The 16,635-nt window shown below is 36.9% G+C and overlaps 1 protein-coding gene across 2 annotated transcripts in view; it reads left to right on the forward strand.

Moving 5' to 3' along the window:
- Madm (MLF1-adaptor molecule) overlaps positions 1–15,992 on the forward strand; it is a 367,777-nt gene extending 351,785 nt beyond the window's left edge. For both annotated transcript variants that reach the window (XM_067156994.2, XM_067156995.2), the window contains 3 exons: positions 1,505–1,691; positions 1,996–2,115; positions 8,160–15,992. In XM_067156994.2, coding sequence (XP_067013095.1) covers positions 1,505–1,691; positions 1,996–2,115; positions 8,160–8,336 — 484 coding nt within the window. In that variant the 3' untranslated portion in view covers positions 8,337–15,992. The remainder of the gene's footprint in view (positions 1–1,504; positions 1,692–1,995; positions 2,116–8,159) is intronic.
- The last annotated feature ends 643 nt before the right edge of the window (positions 15,993–16,635 follow it).

The raw sequence follows: 16,635 nt of genomic DNA on the forward strand, positions 1-16,635 counted from the left end.
GTCAGACTCTTTGAAAAATTAAGGTATCAATCGAAGAAAGAAAAGGGCCACAAAGGGTGTGGAAATTAAAGATTCCCTGTGTCTTACAACCTAATAGTGTCGGGGTCAGAAAATAACAAGAGTTGACAAAGCAAGGTCTGATAGGATAGATGAAAGTGAGGAGCCAGGCACAAGTAAATGGAAGAAATGCTAGGACTCAGGTAAGGGTCTCGAGGTCGCCAACCCACGCTCCCCAGTTAAGAGACTCTGGGACCCCTTGTAGTTGCCTGTTACAACGGGCAGGGTTTATCGTGCGTGTATTCTACTGCCCCCACCCACAGGTGGGGCCCGTACTGTCGGCAGTCTTGAAAATGGGTATCTATTATTTTCACATTGGGCAAACTTAAGGCCACAATCTCTTCCTTCCCAGTCCTGTCTTATCATTGCCATAAGATCTGTCTGCGCTGGTGTGACATAAAACCAACAGGAGAAAACCCATCTAAAAATTCAAATTTCTAACAGCTTTAGGTACTGTACAATTTTTATGATATTGCTTTGAATCATAGTTTTATTGAAAAGAAAGCATTTTTGTTCCTCAGGCAGTGTACAATTGTTATGGAAGATATTGCTTTGTATCATAGTTCTATTGAAAAGAAAGCATTTTTGTATCTCAAAAATTAGAGAGTGGTTAGTGCCATACACTACTTACATTTTAGGGGAAAATAAGGTATTTATGCAAGTCTTCCTTGTAGCTCCAGGTAATTGAAAAGTCCACTTAACTTTATTGCTAAATGTCTTAGTGGCTCCTGAGAAAAGGTTATTAAAAAAAAAAAAAAAAAGTGAGTGTTCCTTTTCAATACTAGTAAGTCTGTATACCCCTCACTTCTGTTCATTGTTCTCTTGGCCATTTTGTCTACCTTTGCAGCAGTTCACAGTCAGCACATGCCAAGCGAACACATTATAGAGGGGTCTGTTTTTTGCAGAACTGCAAATAAGTGACCCTTCAATGCCTTAAGTCTGGTTTGAAAAGTTATTGGACAAATACAAATGCTAAACGCAGTGTTACTATATTCATAACTATTTTATGTAGGGCTGATGTGTTTTTCACTATCATATCAAAAGTGCTATAGTATTCTGCCCCATGATACCACTTGTGATACATAAAGTTACACCACCATTTGAGGGTTAAAATACACTTTTGTTGCAGGAACGTACATGTACTTTACAGTGTGTAACAATAGGGTGCATGTAATCAGTGATTTTGAACATTTCATAAGAAAGAGTTCCCTGTGATACGCTAGCAAGTTCTGTTCATGTATTTTCCCATGATTAATGTACTATGTAGAGTTGTAGAAAATGAGATCTAACGTCGAAATAAAGCGTTTCCGAACCTATGTCCATATAACATATTTTATTCTACGTGTCCTGTCCATTCAAATATTTGCCCCATGATACAAAATTGCATCATGCTTCATACGTTGTTAGTATTGACCAATAAGCAACATTTTGTTGTTTGTGGTTGCAGGTTTGGAATCTACCCCCTGACTGCCTACACTGCCCATAAGCCGCCCCCTCCCCGTCCACGAGCCATCTCTCCTGAACTTGCAGAATCGGTCAAGTCTGTCACACCCGAGCCATTGGACGTAGAGAACCGTCGTGTGGTGAACATGATGTGTAACATCAAGCCAAAGGAAGAAAGCTGTGAACTTCTGGTAAACACAACCTCTTTATCATTACAGACCCTGTTGACAGCATTAACGTAGTTTTAAGAATCTCGTCCTTGATTAGCAAATTCTTATTTGCCCATATATTGTAGCCCCATACCCAAGGACTAACGGACCCTTTTGTGCGAGTTTGGTTTCCGGTGAGTAGAGATTGAGAGAATAAGATTGAAGGTTTTGTGTTGTTTAATTTACAAATACGAGCCGTCCCTGATAAAAATAAGAGCTTCTTTTGCACATTGTTTGAGCCTGTGAATTGTAAATTTATAGTTATCTTATTTGTCTTTTCCCCCAGATGACTATTCTGCTTCGAATGGATGACAAGATGAATCGTCAGCTAACATGCTTGGTGTCCGAGATAGATACATCCTTTTTACTTGCTCAGGAGCTTGTTCATTTTGGTTTCATCAATGAGGTGAGTGAACATAATTTGTAGTATAGGTTTGTGTCTAAGCAGTAATTGATCTCTTGCCACACGTTCAAAAACATCTACGATATGACTAGTCCTATCGCCTTGGCGATCTGGGCACATGCAGCAAAGCACGCAAATCAGCCACATGACTGTGATTCACTTTCCTTTCAAAAACACTCATGGAAAGAAATCCAGGTTCTCAAGTTGGCGATAGTGCTGCCTTTCTGGAAACTTCTCGTCAAGAAAGGGGCGTCCCCTCTCGGCGTAATGTTTAGGGGCACTGTTGTGTTGAAAAATGTTTCTCAATGACGGTTATAAAACAGAGTAATTTCTAGCTCAGTCATGCTAAGGTAGTGCTAGATAGTGAGAATGCTTGAAATTTTGATGAATAAATGGAAATGAGACTTCTGATTTTGCCAATGCGGATGAAGTAGTTGATGAACTCCTTCCTGAAAATCTCAGAATTGAGTTATTATTTCATGTCAGAGCATTAATACAATAGAAATATACATATACATAAACATACAAGTTACAATTACATAAAATACATGACACTTTACAGATATATATTTCATGCAGTCACACTGAGTCCATCCAAGCAACAGCAATTTCCTACTTTTCGTCGCTGGAACGAGGTCTTGAAGTGTACACTGGACAGGACATATTTGACACTTATACATGTTTGGGGTAGTTTGTATTTCCCCACAGTCACAAAGTTCTGTCTATTTTTCTAAATACCCCCACCTTTTGAGGTTGTCCCTAGATCTTCCAATACCACTCTTCAGATGATTAAGCGACCTCCAAGTAGCCCACCACCACCTGCAAAGAGGCGAAAAACTTGTATCAACCATATTTTCTCGCAAAATTAACGCACTTTTTTGATGAAAAATAAAGACGAAAACTTCTGATCAAAATTATTCAAGGAATTCAAATATTTAAAAAAATTCTTTATGATTCATTTACAGTACATTTGAAAGGTACATCAAATATAATTACACACAGTTTGTTCAAGTCATTTTCGGTTATCGTCATTTGGCGCAAAATTCTGACGTGAATTTTTTTTTCTGAAAAGTGAAGTAGGGTACATAAGGTAAGTTGGACATGTGGATTTGAAGTATCGATACTGGAAAATATTCTTCCCGTTACGAGCTGGCAATACACCCTGAAGTGAAATAAACATAAACTCATAAAAGTACAATTCAAGTAAGTGCATAATAATGAAATACTGACAAGAAAAGAAAACAGTCCAACATGAGAAGAACCTATCTGTGTCGGTGCGACGTAAAGCCCCTAGCAAAAAAAAAAAAAAAAAAAAAAAAAAAAACCACGAGAAGAGTCGGGCATCGAAGGTGGGACCCTAAGAGATTTTCCAAACCGTTCCAATCTTGTACGAGTGACGTGTCCATCCACCCGTTTTCTTGGATACAAACTTGGATCCCTCGCGGAAATTTCACTTCAGGCATTGTTTTTCGTTTTAGAACAACGTAAGGTGCAAACTTTCTGCCATTACCTGTTACAGCAAGCATTGCAGTACATAATTGGTTTTCACTTCCAGTAGTGCGTGCGATAACACTCTATGTCCCTTTCTTGTCGATTGTTCAACTTTGTGGCATATGGAAACTGAATGGCGTCTGACCTGTAGTTCCTATTTGGGAAAGTAAATATTCCTTCACTTTACGCTTCTCAATGACAGAGCATTGAAAGTCGATTACTTTTTTGTTGAAATCATTTGGCATTTTATGGCATAAAGTTGTTCTTCCTCGAAGAGAAAGTCCATTTCTCTTCATAAAAGTAATCATCCTGCCTCGGCTAACCTTCATATCCGAGATGCTGATTCCATGTGCAACAGCTATTTCTCGTCCTTTAAAATACAGTATTTCTTGAGAAACGGCGTATCAACGTTGCGTAACGAAATCATATATTTAAGCAGATCCTCTTCTACTTTCAGAAACTTGCTGCCTTTTGGTCTGCGAAATGCTTTACGAGATTTGTTGGTTGCTTGAAGTGCACTTCTCTGTTACCGCGGTAGCACACGTATTCGGACACTGCCCTGTTCCCATATGTTTCGGCGTAACTGATCACCGCGAGTTTATATGATGCAGCATTACTCAAATTCTTGCTCACTGTGGACTAACAAACCATTTTGAGATCATAGAAAACTCATGTCTCGTTCCCAAAACACTCGTAAAATACATTTGTACCAGGCTGATATAGCGTGTCGCTAGTCACTTCTGCGCTGATTCATCACTGAACTAGTGCAGTGGTATTTCCTGGCGGCTGATAATAGCACGTTGCCAGGTATTTGGAATACCCGATTTTGCAATAGGAAGGCTGCTATCTGAGTAGTTGAGATCTTTATTTCGAAACGCATCCAGACTTGCGTGATGAATGTTCGAAGAAGTGGGTGTGTCAAATATGTGAACATTTCTTTTTCTCCACTTTGGACCCAAAAATATTGAGATGTATAAATTATGCAAGGGTGTTAATTATGCGAGAAAATACGGTTTGTTCTTCAGGATATACGGGAATGTCAATACAATATATCAAGTAAATATTACATCAGTCTTGGGACCAGTTTCAGCCACTTAGTGACCATCTTCAGCCAAATAAAAATTAAACAGATTATGTGATAACTAAAACATATGTATACCTGACGAAGACAATGTTGCATGAATAATTATAACATTAAAATAAATATAATAACAAAAATTATGGTTATGATCTTCTTGTCTTAATACGATGTCTTTAAGTTGACTTAGGACCTCAGACAAAGAAGTAAATCTGAAAATGATAGCCAGAATTAGGAATGAATAAACATATAGAAAGAAATTAAAAAGGAGAAAAATTTATTTTTAGACTCACCTCTATAGTGAAATGTACAGTATATCTGATGTCTGATGCAGAACAAGCACTGACTTGCTGGAGGAAGCAGGCAGTCAATGTAAACAGAGTAGTAGGTAGAGAACAAGCACTAAGTCAATTTATTTCTTATAATTGCACTTTAATATGGAACAAAAATGAAATTTATAGTTTATAATTAATCAATATACGGAGTAGTTGAAAGCCAGAAACATAGGTCTGCCTGGGTCTCCTGGATCAATGATATATTCGGGGTTTTATTTTCTTCCAATTGGATAATCTTCTCATCATACTTGCATTTGTTTTTTCCGCAACTAATCTTAAAACCACAAAGCCTCCACCTGTTTTAGTACTGATCTATTCTAGGAACTCTTTTAGACATAAAGTACCCTACAGGAATTCTGTCACAAGTACTCGTAGATAAGCAGCATATCAAAAAGCACAATAAATTGTTCTCTTTCATATCTTACAGAGTGGACATCTCTGGGAGGAGGCATTATTATTCTTTAGGGCTCTTACATGTTGAGAAGTGTCTTTGCTACCAAAGCGTGTGTCCAGCTCCTTAAAATACTGTAACAGTTGACATTTTATCAACAGTAGAAGACCACATTTTTTCAACGCCATTCATTCATATTCTAATGAGTCTCTCTTTAACAAGATGCATCCGTCACACCTGTCTTGCATGATGCATCTCAAATGCAGCCACTAAATGTACTCCTTGATAACAATTTAAACTGCCGGTTTACTAAAGGAATTGTATCACAACAATTTAAACACCGAGCTCGATAGCTGCAGTCGCTTAAGTGCGGCCAGTATCCGGTATTCGGGAGATAGTGGGTTTGAATCCCACTGTCAGCAGCCCTGAAGATGGTTTTCCGTGGTTTCCCATTTTCGCACCACGCAAATGCTAGGGCTGTACCTTAATTAAGGCCACAACCGCTTCCTTCCTATTCCTAGGCCTTTGCTATCCCATCATCGCCATAAGACCTATCTGTGTCGGTGTGACGTAAAACAAATAGAAAAAAAAGAAAAACAAAAACACAATTTAAACAAATTATTCCTAGCATAAATGTAGCCTGCCTGGTGGTCATTATCGTTCTGACGTCATTCAAGTCTATATGGTTGGACACCATGGTTAGCGAATTAGAGTCTTGGTGGTTGAATAAATCTTCACCATCTGAATGTTGGCATACAATTTCTTATCATTAGATTGCATGTTAAAAGCCTGGCTTCACTTCCAAACCTCCCCACAGTGTTCATATGGAGTCAGGGCATATATCACAGATAGTGATTCGTGCATCAGATACAAATGTAAAGCCTTGAACAGAAAGTCCTTGGTGCCTATGTGCCAACACGAGGTTTCGCCCTCTCCCTTCCCGTCACATCATTCATTTAATCTCATTAACTCCTCTGATGAGGTTGATGTCAGAAAGGGCACCGGTCATAAAAATTTGGTACAAAGATTCGTCTCGCTTCATATCCGACCCCATAGAGAAACGGGACAAGGATTGGTCATACTATACATTCCTGGCTTAAATGTACCCTTTCAAGAAAATTAATTCCCATATCACACAGTGCTTCCTACATTTCCTGACCGTCTAAATGATTTCTTGCCATAATTTGCAAATTACCGAGCTCGATAGCTGCAGTCGCTTAAGTGCGGCCAGTATCCGGTATTCGGGAGATAGTAGGTTCGAACCCCACTGTCGGCAGCCCTGAAAATGGTTTTCCGTGGTTTCCCGTTTTCACACCAGGCAAATGCTGGGGCTGTACCTTAATTAAGGCCACGGCCGTTTCCTTCCCACTCCTAGCCCTTTCCTATCCCATCGTCGCCATAAGACCTACCTGTGTCGGTGCGACGTAAAGCAACTAGCAAAAAAAAAAATTTGCAAATTGCTGTAAAATAAATGAACATTTTGTGTTTGTGGGGAACAGATATGCGTTATCATATTGCTGCATTTGTCTCTTCTGATATTTTAATTCCATTTCTAGTTTCTTTATTTTCATGTTGGCATGATACAGCTGTAGTTGAAGAGAAGACAAGTGTTTTCCAACTAAAAAATTTTCATTGGTGGTGTTTTTTTTTTTTTTTTTTCTGTCTGAACTTCAGCATATTTGCTAAAATTATCTCTTAGCTCAGTTAATTGCTCTTCACTTGATGTGAAGTTATAAGAGAAGTTGTTCTCGGAAGTTTGAACGAGTTATCTTCCTGAACAATTGTCAGCGGACGAAAATGTTTCACAGTGCCAATTCTGCGAAAAAGAAGGAATCTAAAATATAACTCAAATATTGTTGGTTGTCAGATTGAAGGATTAACCTGTAAATATATAATCGCATTTCCTGATGCATTTTCAAGTGAAATAATTGTATGCAATTGATGAATATCATGTTTGTTCCGTATCAACTTTAACTAATAAAATAATTATTCCTTTAAAATGGGATTACTTGATAGAAGACGATCCTTCCTTCTTGTCTTGGTACAACTCCCGTCCTCTGGATCGTGTCATTGGTTATGTGATAAAGGAGAGAAACTTCAAGAGACCAGCATAAAAATGTGCATCTCAGAACCTGCCTGATGGCCATGATCGTTACGGCATCAACATCTTGGGGTCTGACACCGTGGTTAGCCAGTTGAGTCCCATGGTGGAAATTATTTTTCACCATATGAATGTTGGCCAGATGGCACTTGGACAAGAGTTCATAAAAAATCTGGTGTTGACCCTTAAATGCACAGTTTATTATTTCTTTTAATAATGATGGTTTTTCATTCTAAATGTAATACATTATTATCATAAAGATATATAAAAAATTATTCATTAAAATATTTATTTGCATCAGTCAAAATGTTAAGTTGTATGATTATTGTAGCTACTGCCACACTTCAATTTTAGGGATGTCCTGGCTCACGAATTCTCTGAGTTAAATATTTTGTTTGTTTTACCTTAACCGTTTAAAATTTACACTTCATTCCAGCTGATTAGCAAAAAAACAAATCATAAAATGAAAGATTGTTAACTTCGTTTGTCTGCAAGGTAGAAATAAATGCACACTTGTAAAATCTTGAAACAAATATAGCAAGCAAGTAAATTCTCTTTTGCATATATGCAATGCTGTGCATTTAAGGGTTAAGCTTTCTTTGAAGGGTAAGGTAGTGTAGTATTAATATGCTGGGGGTCTTTGTTTTCCAGGCTGACCGAGAGAAGATCGCAACGTTGATCGAGGACACGTTACGTAGCTGTTTCAGCAAACAGTTGATCAGTCCTGGAGGCGGTAACTCTCAGCTCTTCCCCCATCCCGAGGCTCAACAAGCCAAACTGCTGTCCGCCCCTCCCCCAGCAGCCACCATCGTCAACTCGGGCAGTTAGTAACTACAAACCTGCCAGCGGTACAATCTGCTGGGCTTGGACTCCTTGTTCTTCAATTTGTGATGCCATAATGATTAACATTTTTTGTGAGGCATAAAATAAATCTGCATCTTGTCATAAACATTGAGCTCCTTTCCATCGTATATCAAGGAAAAGAAAGGAAAGAAATAATACTACATTTCCCTACCCCCACCCCCCAAAAACACATCCCACTCCTCAAAAATTTACCATGTATAAATATATATTTTTTAAGCCAGCTTGGTACTGTAAGCTAGTCAACTGTTTTGTCTCTCTCGCCACTGTCTCTCTTCCTGTATCCATGCAGTGGCTAATATCACTAGCGCAGAACTTTGAATTTGGTGGGAAAGGTTCATTTTATATGTTGTCTAGTTTTCCTTTTCAATACCACCATTACAATATCATCAAAATTATTATTATCAATTAATTTTTTTAATGTGTAGAATTCTTGTAGGTAGGCAAAGCTTGTTAAAAGTGCAAGAAGATTGATATTAAGGAAGAAAAAGCAGCAAAGCAGACAAATGAAATTAATGAATTTTAAAATTTTGTTAGCTTTCTCTGATTTTCTCTCTTAAGTGATGTAACAGTGTGCTCCCTGGTACAGCAATATATCGAACCATCCCACAAAGGAAACCTACATCTCCGACCACAAACGAGAGTGACCAAATATTGTGTGTTGTGTCAGTGTTCGATATATTCCAGCTGCTGTTTAAAAAAAAGGGTTTGTGGATGAAGAAATACTCCTTAAATTTTTGAAAAACAACCCGTTTAGAAATCTCGTTAATTTCTTTTAACTTTCTTAAGCTTAATCTTTTTATTAAGTTTCAAATTGGCTTAAGTTAGTTTTTGAATTAAATATACTTGGTATAAATGTACTATTAAGAGAAGAAAGCTTATTAAGAAGTAGGCGATATAGCTCGATAAGTCGAGTTTATGAACTGTCATGTGGATTGATTTCGACTGGATGTTATTGGCATTAAAATATGTTCATATATATTCTGTTGATTTCTTTTGCCATACAACTTTTAATTTGTGTGTTTCTTTTGCAAACATGTCTTCAATATATTTTTTTTAATGTTCTTATCTTAAGTATACAACTATCCAGAGAGTAAGTTCCGTTTAACTGTTCCAAATATGTGAAAAAAATATTTTCCTACAATATTTAATTTGCACTGCATGGCACATGTTAAAATCTTTGAATACGTGAATTTCAAAATTATATTTAATGTACTTCCCTTTGCCAGAGGAGTATGAGAATCACAACATACAAGTTTTTAATGGTCTAGGTACACTTTTGTCATAAACTTCTTAAATTAGAGGTCTGATGTTGCAAACCCTGTAATTTTATGGAATGAATGGAGAGAGATTCATCAAACACTTGATGTTTTAACATTTCACAAATGCAGGTACTTTGCATTTAATGAAAAATCTATAATTCATTACATTTTTAATAGCTCGTCACATTACAGAAAAGTAATATACTATTTTGTCACTGTGCATGTTCTTGACATTTCAGGGAGAAATTGAACTAGCAGAATGAATAAGTTATTTTAATTGAGTTAATTTTAGACCACCCAGTATGAAATAAAGCAGTGTTACTTAAGTATTATTATTATTATTATTATTTCTCTCTGTTAGGCCCCATAAAACAACAAGCATCATTATTATTTCTTGCTTATTGTGATGTTCGTACCTTTCGGGCAAATGAAAGAACATGAAATATAACTTTAAAATGTATTCAAAGGTGTGGTATCCTTAACACACTTATCATTGTTGAGAACCAGTTTTTATATTCTATAATGATATCATGAAAACCATGTGTTTTATTTGCAAATATTATGCAGTGAAATCTCTTGGTGAGATCCTGAGTTATGTTTGCAGTATGCAGTCTTACATGACATTTTCTTCATACATTTCACGAAGTTGAGAACAGATGTTTGCTGCTTAAACATTCCCTGTACTGGAGAAATAGATAAGACTGTAATTTATCGACTATCTTGAACTTTTTTTGTCCAGAAGTGGTGCCAGTGACTTGTCAGTGGCATGCTACAGCAATAGTATTTGTGCAGACGGAGCTTGCTTTCTAGATTCTCTACATATGCATCTACCAGATGGTCATTTCTGCACTTTTTGAGTATTCCAACACCATTTATCGCTTTGGAGCTTCATTAGCTTTTTTTTTTCCTTCATGTAATTCATGTAAACCAATAATATAATACTCAACTCTAGAATGCTAGGTTTTTCGAATGTGTATATATTATCTATAATATTATAAGGGAAGATACTATTTTGTTATTTTTTAACTTCAATATGTTTGCCTCTTGAGACTGAATAAATCTTATGAATTAGAAGAGTAAGAGAAGATGAAGATGATGATGATGATGATGGAGGGATGATTTTTTGTTGTTGAAAATGGGGAAGGACATAAATACTATTAAAAAAAAGGGTAAGGAAAGAACTGTGTATATTATAATAATCATAATAGGTAATCAAAAAATGTCATTGGTAGGGGACAAGGGGCCAAACTAGAAGAATATAAAGGAGCTGTAATCTTATATCATCGTGTAATGAGGGGGAAAAGAATAGGATTGAAAAGATGGAAGAACTGTTTTTCCTGAATTTCTCTCGGTCATTCTGTCGGTTGGTTAGTTTTGTTCGAGGCAATATACACTATTTAAAAGAGGATGCTTAAGTTAACATTCAGTCAGCTGGTTAGTTCTGTTTGTTACTATTCATTGTGTACGCATGTTTTTCACCCAAAAAACCTATAGCATGTATGCATACCAAATAGTAATAATACATAGAATTGACTGGCTGATTTGACTATTAACTTTATTTGACACACACATTTGTATTTGAGACGGAAAACAAAGAACGAGAACAGTGGCATTATTGGTGATATTTCTCTGAAACCTCATATGGTTTCTTTTAATGCAGAAACTCTTTCTATTCTATAGTTTTTTCTCTCTTATTTTCCCCCCTTTAGAGCTTGAAATGTTTTTGCTCAAATTCCAGTGCAGTGGTTATTTCTTTTTTAATTTTTTAGAGTTTGTAATAATCCAATGATGGAGACACTTTTTTCTTAGTCTTTGAAACATTAGTGGAAAATTTAAAAAATGTCATACAAAATAGGGGGAGAATGAAACCAAGTAGAACTTACAGTAAATGATCAGTCTCACATGTACGTACATAATCCTTAAAAAAAAAAAAACCAAAAAAAACCAAACACCCTTAAACACACCCATGTAGGGCTTGGGGGAAGATGATTGATTTTTACAATCTAAGTAAAGATTTAGGAAAAATCTATCTCTGCATTTTTTTTAAATCACTGGCAGATAATAAATGAATACAATGTATTGTTGTTCCCTAGTCTAATGTATTAAGTAAAGGAATTCTGAATGTCCTAGCTCATATTGAGCATATGAAAGACTGCATCTTGTCTTGAATTGACTGAAACAATGCAAAACTTGATGATGTGGTGATAGAGTGTATAGTTGATGGTTGTGAATGGCATGGGGGGGACAGTCTCAACTCACCACAGAACCTCTTAATGATTAAAACACGTTGAGGAATTGTCCAGCATTTCTACCGGACGAAACATTGATGATAGTTTTGCCATGGCAGGCAGATGAGTAGCCATTTCATAAAAGGGCTTCTTCCCCTGCCAAATATACTTGGAGAACCAGAATGCAGCTATTACACAAAATATCATCTCTTCTAGTGCCTTGTCTTCAGTGGACATTGGCATTCATCTTGTTCCACAATACTTTGTCACTGACTCAGAACAGCTGTGAAGATGTCATGTCCGACCACTGTTGCATATTTTTGAACCATGAAGTCTGCCTTCTCCCAGATCCTCTGAAACCTGGACATTTCCTTCAGTGATGAGCTGAAGGAGATGCACTTCTCGTTTTGCATTCTTCTCTTTCTTCACTTCCTGTTTCCATTTCTCTACTGGATCAGGTTATCTCTGCCACTGTATCCAACTGCCTCTTGAGCCCTTCCTTATGATCTCTTTCCTGTTAATTTCTCTGTAAAACTTTCCTTGAAATTTTGTCTTCTTCAATTTGTATCATGTCTCCATACCATTTCAGGATTCTTGTTTCTCTGCTGTTCTGTAGTTTTGAAACTCCAGTCCTCTTTCTGATCTTTACATTTCTTTTTTGTGTCTGTGCTCACCATTCCTTTATTTATTCTGCGTAGCATAGTTTCATTTGAGACGTGATATATCCACGATGTCTGGAGCATATGGCGGCAACACCATGGCTTGAAGGAATTTATTATTCTAGAGTCTCTTCAGCAAGACTCCACAAAATATTATGTGATAAGACGGAAATCGTATAGTATTGTAGAATTCTAATTTTGAGGTGTAGATTCACGTGAAAGTTCCACAAGATGTTCATCAGCTTTATGAATATAATAACCCTCAATAGATTAGCTTAGACATGATATTTTTACAGGAAATATAATTAATCTGCCATCTCCTGACAGAGGTTTGACAATTATCATGGAGGATTCTTTTTCCTATTTTGTGTTGCCCATTTGAGTTGCCATATTTTGAACGTCGAACAAAAGTTGCAGGTTCTGCATACAGATCGTCATCTAGGCCCACACCCACGTTTCCCTCCTATGATCAGATGTATCAGGCTGTAATTGTCATTTTGGAAGATGTTATCAAAATAAGGTGCTTTCTCGTGTTTCCGGAGGGTTAGGACTTTCCATGATTTTCCAGCATGACATAGTATTATCAGCACACTTTATCTTGGTGCATTTACACCCTAGTGCTGAATCGGTCGACCTCGGCAATCTTCGAGATTTGTACTGGCAACCTTTGAAACACAAACTATGAATCGCTTAAGCATCGTTGTGCGACATCTGTCGTACACTTTACGTACTAGTACTGTTGTTGTTTACACAGCAAAGCCAAACTATAGAATTCATGCTAGGAACAAGATTCGCATCGAGAAATGTTATATAATGTTATATAATGTGTATGTGACACAGTTATTGGCTTAAGATAATAACGGTTTAGAAACTTCATATCGATCGATCATATTCTCAATTCAATTCAGATTTCATTTTCATTCAGTTGGCAGCACTACCGGAACCGGGACAGCTCTCTCCTTACTCCTCACCCCCGTACACAAATGCACAAAGATAAAGTGTGGCGATAATACTTCCTCATTGGTGCTGTGGTCTACGCATAGGATCCTAACACCCTCTGACACATCCAAATTTTAAAGGCCTACTGTAGATTAATTGACAAATCCTTTATAGTGTCCATCCCTCGACACCGTATAGTGGCACTGGTAATGCATAACACTTCATTACATATACAGAGTTCCAAATTGGAGGGCACATTTGCATACGAGATGTTAATTTCAGAAACGTACTTCTCGCAATGCTGATTCTGGTTTTGATATCTGCATGCAGATCCCATCCTAGGTACTTGAAACGACACTCTTTCAATAGTGTTTCTTTTATAACACCTGTTGGAAAACTAAAAGTTTACATATTTTACTATCCCAATTTAAAACATATATTTCGAACCCTTACAATGCACGAATGGTACTTACAACTGTGCTGCATGAACAAATTTATTTGGTCGAGGTCTTCAACGATAATGCTTAAATAACTTACTGTACACGTTAAAGTGTGCTCTGTGGTGCTTGCAGAATATTTCAACCCTTGGCATTATTCTATTCACTGTAGAAAATAACAGTGATATGCTATGGTTAGGCATTTAGTTCACTTATTGCATGTGCTAATGGGTCACAGCAAGAAGACGAGTGGTCAAGAGTAAATAGTAAATAAGTTTTAAACAGCCTCTGTAGCAGTCTGAGCAAGCACGAATAGAAGGCTCCTTGTTATACTGTTCTTCATAGTCCGTTCATCGTAGTCTGGACCTTGTTCTCCTTTCTTCAATCTTAGTCTCCATATCTACTGTGGTATCCTTCTCTAATCTGTCTCTTATTAATGTGTCTGATCCATCTCAGTTTATTTCTCCCCATTCTGTCTGAAAACTTTTCCACTCTTGCCTTCCTGACAACCAGTTGGTTTTTTCCTCGCCACATCACATGCAGCTAATATACATACGGATATTAATATATAGCCGAAATAAGCCAGTTTTCAGAAACCCTAGGAATTATCAAACAATATTGTTGATATATTACCCAAAGAAGATTGTTCGATAGAATACGATGCATCCTGCTGCGGTTATGTGTAAATATGGGATGTCACTTCCTCCTCTAGTCAACACCGTTGTCTTGCAACGGCAACAGCACACTTCCCTGTCTTGGTCCAGTTACATTTCGGAACCATTCTGTCCTGCCCGCAGGGGTCTGGACATTGTTTCCTCATATTCATTCATTTGTTTTCCAAATCGTTTCCATACCTTTACTCTGAACACTATGCCTTCTCTCACTAGTATTGTAACATTTTTTTAATTTTTTATGATTGGACATGACATCACTGTTTGCATCCCATCCAAGTGGCAGTTCTAATCTCGGTCGTTACATGAGACCCTTTCAGATTGCATTCCTGAGGTTCAGATTCCTCATAAAAACTACAGGTCTCGTGGCTCATGATCCTTATTGAACTAGAAGAATTCTTGCAATGACTAGCCAACACTTGACTGTATGTTCTCCATGCATCTACTCTCAATTCTTTGGATCTCACAAAGGCATGTGATGTAGGTAAGATACTGGCGAATCTATCGTTCGTGAAGTTGTTACATGTTCAAAATGATTGTTCCTTTTGCTCTAACAGTGCTAGCCCCTAAACGATAAAGACAACATTTCCGTTCTGAATTTGACATATTCTTTTTTCATTTGTAGAACTAGCTAATGCTTCTCTAAAATTAATCTTGTCTGTAATGCAAGACTCGTGGGATAACTGTACTCAGTCCACTGACATACCCATTGCTTATGTTGTTGTCAACTACCAAATGCGAAAAGCAAACACTGGTTTGCCCAAGTGCAGTTGTATTTTGAATATATTATCGAAAATCCCATTAGTCATAATTATACAGATGGGGAGAAGGTAACTGTTCACTTGAATTTTATTACTACATTAATCGTGCATTTTGAGGTTATTGGAGAGTGTTTTGTGGTTTACCTTACCATAACTTGTTGTGATTATCAAACTTACACTGGATTTGAATGTTCCTCTCTTGGGGTTCTTGACCTAAAATGACTAGGATTTAGTTACCATGGTTTTGTGGAGCATATCGCCCAAGAAGACTGGCCTATTTATAGTTTTTATTGTGTATTTTTAAGGTGAGCCCTGAGATTGCCCCCTCGTGTTCTTGTCGCCATCAATATAGATCCAGTAAACCTTAAGGATTTTTTTTTTCTTTTTCCTCCTTTGACCTCTAGAAATAACAGGTCATTGTTGTGGAAAAAATTGTTTATTTTGAAAAGGTTGAAAAATGGTCAGTGAAGATTATATGAAGTTGGAGGAAGGTGCAAAAAGCAAAACCTTGTGTATAACTCGTTGTGATCAATGCTTTGTATTGTGTATGGTTAATGCAAAACCCCCTTTGAAATCATGTAACATGGCTGTTTTCAAATTATGTTTAATAAACTTGGAACATCCAGCCATTTTAGAACATTAAATCTTGCAATGGAGATAATTGGATATGATTGTGTTGATTTTACACCCAATCCCAGTTCTCCTTCACTATCCTGCTCTCATTTTTAGACAGCAGATGTACTTAAGGTGTGCAGTTCAGCTTTGCTTATCTATTTTACTGAAAAATCTAACCTTAATTTGCTAAATTAATTCTTAAATTTCAATTATATCTAAAATGCAATGCATGGTAATCATGCCCGTTCAGTGCTATCTGTCGTTCAAGAATTGTTAGGAAATATATTTTTTGTCTAATATTTCTGAAAGTACCCATAATCTCGAAGAGAAATTTCTCTTAATTGCTGATAGCACTGTCTGATAATTGATCCATGCTGTTTCTAGCAGGAGTTTTATTAAATTTGCTAACAAGGTAAGTTTTAATTTCTTTTTTTCAGTTCAATGTTTTTAGAGTTCTTCATGCAGAATTCTTGTGCTCCATTAATGATAAGAGATGCAAATTTCTGCAACATTATCATATATTATACAGCTACATAAATAAGGGATTTTTCTATATTTTTCAATATCATCATTTTCATTTCCCCTTGTCCAGCTCCTGCAAGGTCGGGGTGTTGATGGTACTTCTCCGCTGTTGCCTCTCCTTCCACCACTCCTCTTCAGTAATTGTATTCCAGTCCAGTCTTCTTTTTTCTTG

The sequence above is a fragment of the Anabrus simplex genome, chromosome 13 (assembly GCF_040414725.1).
Source record: "Anabrus simplex isolate iqAnaSimp1 chromosome 13, ASM4041472v1, whole genome shotgun sequence".
NCBI classification, from domain to species: domain Eukaryota; kingdom Metazoa; phylum Arthropoda; class Insecta; order Orthoptera; family Tettigoniidae; genus Anabrus; species Anabrus simplex.